We start from the raw sequence: 3,953 nt of genomic DNA, 5'->3' as shown, positions 1-3,953 counted from the left end.
TGGGTATCTTCGGACATAAATTTTAACAAAATAAGAATTTTAACCGGGTATAATCCGAAGATACATCTCCGATCATTATGAATTTATACATAGATGCTGAGATGCATCTCCATATTTTTTTCTAACAAAATAAAGGTTTCCCATCCATTATGGTTGAGGAGTGTGTAAAAAAGATGGGTTTCTCTCCGGACATTAGTGACAGTTGTGTTTCACAACGGTGGTGGCACCGTAGGAGTGGAAATTGGAGGTATATGAAATGCAATGTTGCTCGTATGGTTTGACTTAATCAACACTACTACGTGTTCTCGGTACAAATCAATAATTATATGATATTCTTGTTTGTTGGATTTCTATTAATTAGTGTAAGGCAATTGTTATAAGCAAACAGACACAGTTAAACATAACAGAGTAGTTTTTCATTACAAAATTATGCACAGAAAGTTTAGTTAAGAAAATATTCATACAAAACTAAGTGGCTTCGATCAAAGTTTAGCCAAAGAGTTTATTTCCTCTTTATTAATCGCTTCAAATCATGTTACATCTGAGACAAAGCCAGAGTGCCAAAACCCTTGCTCATAACTCATCTTTGGACCTTTCATCATTTACATGTTCATCATAGGACGCATATGCTTTAATAATCGACTCATATATTTTGATTCCTTTCAAATATTCATCTTTGTGAAGATACTGCATAGAGAAGAAACAACACGTAAGTCAAAGTTAAACTGTAAACTAAATGCAGGGACGTAACTTATGGGGCAAAAAAATGTCAACACAGATCAGTTGTATAATCGCACAGAAAGTGACATGATATGTATGGATAGGCATTATCGCATAGAATCAAATAATTAAATAGGCACAGATATATTTTAAGAATCACCTCATTGTGGTCATGGAGTAGGATAGGAGTGTTTGCCATAGGTGAGAATCCAATAGCTGGCAGTCCAAGATTGCGGAAATAGCGTGCATCCGTGGACGCAGGAAAGATCTCTGGCTTGCCAAGTTTCCCACCAGCCTCTTGGACAGCATTTTCTAACAATGCCCACCAAGGATTGGAACTGTCGGTTTTGGTGACAACTGGTTTCCCGGATGCATCACATCCAGACACCTTTTGTTTGAACTGCCCGAGCTAAAATATATTAGAGGGGAATCAAATAAAAGGTAACTTGTTCTCAACTAGAGGAAAGTCATAAAATAATTAACCGTGTTGTCTAGGAAATTTTGAGAGATACTGATAATAAGTGAAAGACGAACTAGACACTTATTAGCAGAAATAGTGAAATATTTCCAAGTAGATGCTTACGGTGAAAGACATATTGCGCCAAGTAGGAGCCCACTCTTCGGCAATTCGCCTCTCCAGTGATTCTGTATCTGCAGTTGGTGGCACTCTAATATCAAATCCAGCTTCTGCTTCAGATGGCTGCAAATTCATGACAAAACCCTGTTGCACAGCAAAAGAAAGATATAATAGAATCATTAGGGGGGGATTCAACCATGACAATTACAGGAATTTCTTAACGTGCAAACACACATACATGTGAAATGAAGTATCACTTCAAAGGTAAGCATAGCATAGTTGACAGACTCTTGTACAATGTATAAAAGAATATTGATATAGTAAGGAAAACAATGTCGAGCAAGAAAATGTTTTTGATTCTATTCTATTTTATGGAATAATCAATCTTATATATTACTTAAAGTTTTAGATCGTTGTCTGCAACCATGATTGCAACCGCAATGTCAAAGTTTTATACTGGTCACCCCAACTGCAACACAATTCAATTAGCACTTGTTTGCAATATCAAAGATTGTGGTATAACGTCACACAACTATGCTATAAATTTTAACATTAAACAATACAAGTTTGATAACTTTGATGGAATATTGACTTACGGTTGGTGATGGAGTTCCAGCCTTCAAAAAGGCCATGTTAATAGAAATAACTTCCCCATCGGCCTTCAAGCCAGCCTTGATCAAGTCGAACTGCGAGGCACGATACCTTCGGATGATTTCAATACTCTTCAAAAGATTCTCCATAGCAGAGTTATCATAAAGCTTGGCCCCATGTCCCGGAATCCCAACGGCCTTGATTTTCAGCCACCAAGGACTCCTCTCTGCATAGAATGCCCTGTAATAGTCATCCGGAGAAGCCAACCCTGTGTGTTTATAAGTGAATACAATGTTGAAATGAATTAAATAACTAGTACAAATTCAAACCAATGCTCCACAAACAATTACATATAAAATAGCTTATAACTTAGAAGTGTTTATTTATACTATACCTTCATCAAGCACTATTCCAACATTCAAATCCTGAAAAACCCTAGAAAGAGAAAACTTCTCAGCACCATCATGTCCACCAATTTCCTCATCAGGAGCAAAAGCCAAATAAATAGTCCTTTTGGGTTGAAAACCCCATTGTTTAAGCTTACGAACAGCTTCAAGATACTGCATGCCAACACACTTCATATCCTGAGAGCCTCTCGCGTAGATTCTTCCCTCAGAATCCAGATGGGCATCAAAGGGAGGATGGTCCCACTTATCGTGTTCGGCGGGGACAACATCGGTGTGAGAGTAGAGCATGATTGCAGGAAGCTCTGGGCTGGTTCCGGTCCATTTGAGAAGGACTAAGGGTTTTCCTGGAACGTGTTCGATTGTTTGGGATTGGAGTGAGAGGGATTTGGCTTGTGAAATTAGGAAATCGGAGGATTGTTTGTAGTTTGGAGTTGGATGATCGGTTTTGATTTTGAGGAATTGTTGGAACCGTGAAATGATGTTGGTTTCTGAAGATTCAGATTGTGAAGATGTGATTGTTGCGGTTGATAATAGAAAAACTATGAAGATGATGTTTGGGCAGATGAACTTCATCGTCTTCTGCAGAGAGTTGCTGACTCTCACTCTTAAGCTTACTCTTATGTCGTTAACCCCACCTGCCCTTTCTTATGTTAGCATTGGGAATCTTTTATTTTTTACATTGTTCTTTGTGTTTTGATATACTCTTGATTCATTAGTATTTGATTTTTGAAATATGAGTATAAAACATTTAATTATACTTTTTTTATCATTATTGGAACTAGAGATCAGAAAGAGTGGATTTATCAACTATTATCATTATTAAATTAATAAGAAAATGATAAGTGAAATTTGAATGTTTGAATATATGTGAAATGATATGATTTCCTTTTTAAATAGGGAGATGGTTGATAGTCGAATGTTTGTGGAATGATATGAGATGCATTTAACCGTTGGATTGATCTATTATTTCTGTTTCAAAATAATTGTTTGAATAAGGTTTTTGCCTACGACACGAAGAAAAAGAGATATATCTGCTTCCAAGATAATCAAAATCGGACTGGACATTAAACTGATATATCTATAGATTCAAGATTTTAAAGTTAGATCAGGGTTTAACCCCGGTTGAACCGATTATAAATAAATAAATATTTTTTATTTATATAAGAATAATAATGGTATAAAAAATTTATTGATAATTTTATAATAATTAGCCCTTATTAGTTTATTTAATTATTGTCTTAAATACAATTTTGATCATTTATTTTGATAGTTTTTAATTTTTAAGAATCATATTTTTGATCCTTTAACTTTACATTATTTAAAATTCAGTTAATTTCACTCCAATTTTCATGACGTTAATAATGATTAGAAAAAAATAATGAAGTGGTAATAATGACTAAGATAATTTATTATTTAATATTTTTTATAAAATAAATAAATTAATTTAATTTAGTTTTTTTAAAATATATTTTGAAATTATTATTTTGTACAAATTTTAAAAGGTGTTTTTTTAGGTAAAAGCCCAATTCTTTGTAAGATCTATCCGTCCCACATGTCCTCAATATAATGTATTATATATATATATATATATATATATATTATATATATATATATATATATATATATATATATATATATATATAAAGACTTAAATTTTT

General features: G+C 33.6%; 1 protein-coding gene across 2 annotated transcripts; it reads right to left on the bottom strand.

Moving 5' to 3' along the window:
* Positions 1 to 394: 394 nt before the first annotated feature.
* On the bottom strand, positions 395 to 3,007 carry LOC127098003 (uncharacterized). 2 transcript variants are annotated; one of them, XM_051036501.1, is made up of 5 exons: positions 2,283 to 3,007; positions 1,894 to 2,156; positions 1,304 to 1,441; positions 881 to 1,129; positions 395 to 687 (listed from the first exon to the last, which is right to left on the bottom strand). In XM_051036501.1, the coding sequence occupies exons 1-5, from the start codon at positions 2,866 to 2,868 to the stop codon at positions 574 to 576; spliced, it is 1,350 nt and encodes a 449-aa protein (XP_050892458.1). In that variant the 5' UTR covers positions 2,869 to 3,007; the 3' UTR covers positions 395 to 573. The 2 variants fall into 2 exon arrangements, with proteins under 2 accessions (XP_050892458.1, XP_050892459.1); XM_051036502.1 differs by having other exon boundaries at positions 881 to 1,120.
* Between the last annotated feature and the right edge of the window lie 946 nt (positions 3,008 to 3,953).

Source organism: Lathyrus oleraceus, chromosome 6, assembly GCF_024323335.1.
Source record: "Lathyrus oleraceus cultivar Zhongwan6 chromosome 6, CAAS_Psat_ZW6_1.0, whole genome shotgun sequence".
NCBI classification, from domain to species: domain Eukaryota; kingdom Viridiplantae; phylum Streptophyta; class Magnoliopsida; order Fabales; family Fabaceae; genus Lathyrus; species Lathyrus oleraceus.
The sequence above is the reverse complement of the archived record's forward strand: the minus strand, read 5'-3'. Positions and strand labels throughout refer to the sequence as shown.

What these genes read in the sequence shown, in the direction of transcription:
- LOC127098003 (XM_051036501.1), bottom strand. Translation starts at nt 2,868, where the DNA reads ATGAAGTTCATCTGCCCAAACATCATCTTCATAGTTTTTCTATTATCA. An exon ending in TGGAATAGTGCTTGATGAAG is followed by an intron (nt 2,157 to 2,282) that starts GTATAGTATAAA and finishes ATAAACACACAG; the next exon opens with GGTTGGCTTCTCCGGATGAC. An exon ending in CTGGAACTCCATCACCAACC is followed by an intron (nt 1,442 to 1,893) that starts GTAAGTCAATAT and finishes GCTGTGCAACAG; the next exon opens with GGTTTTGTCATGAATTTGCA.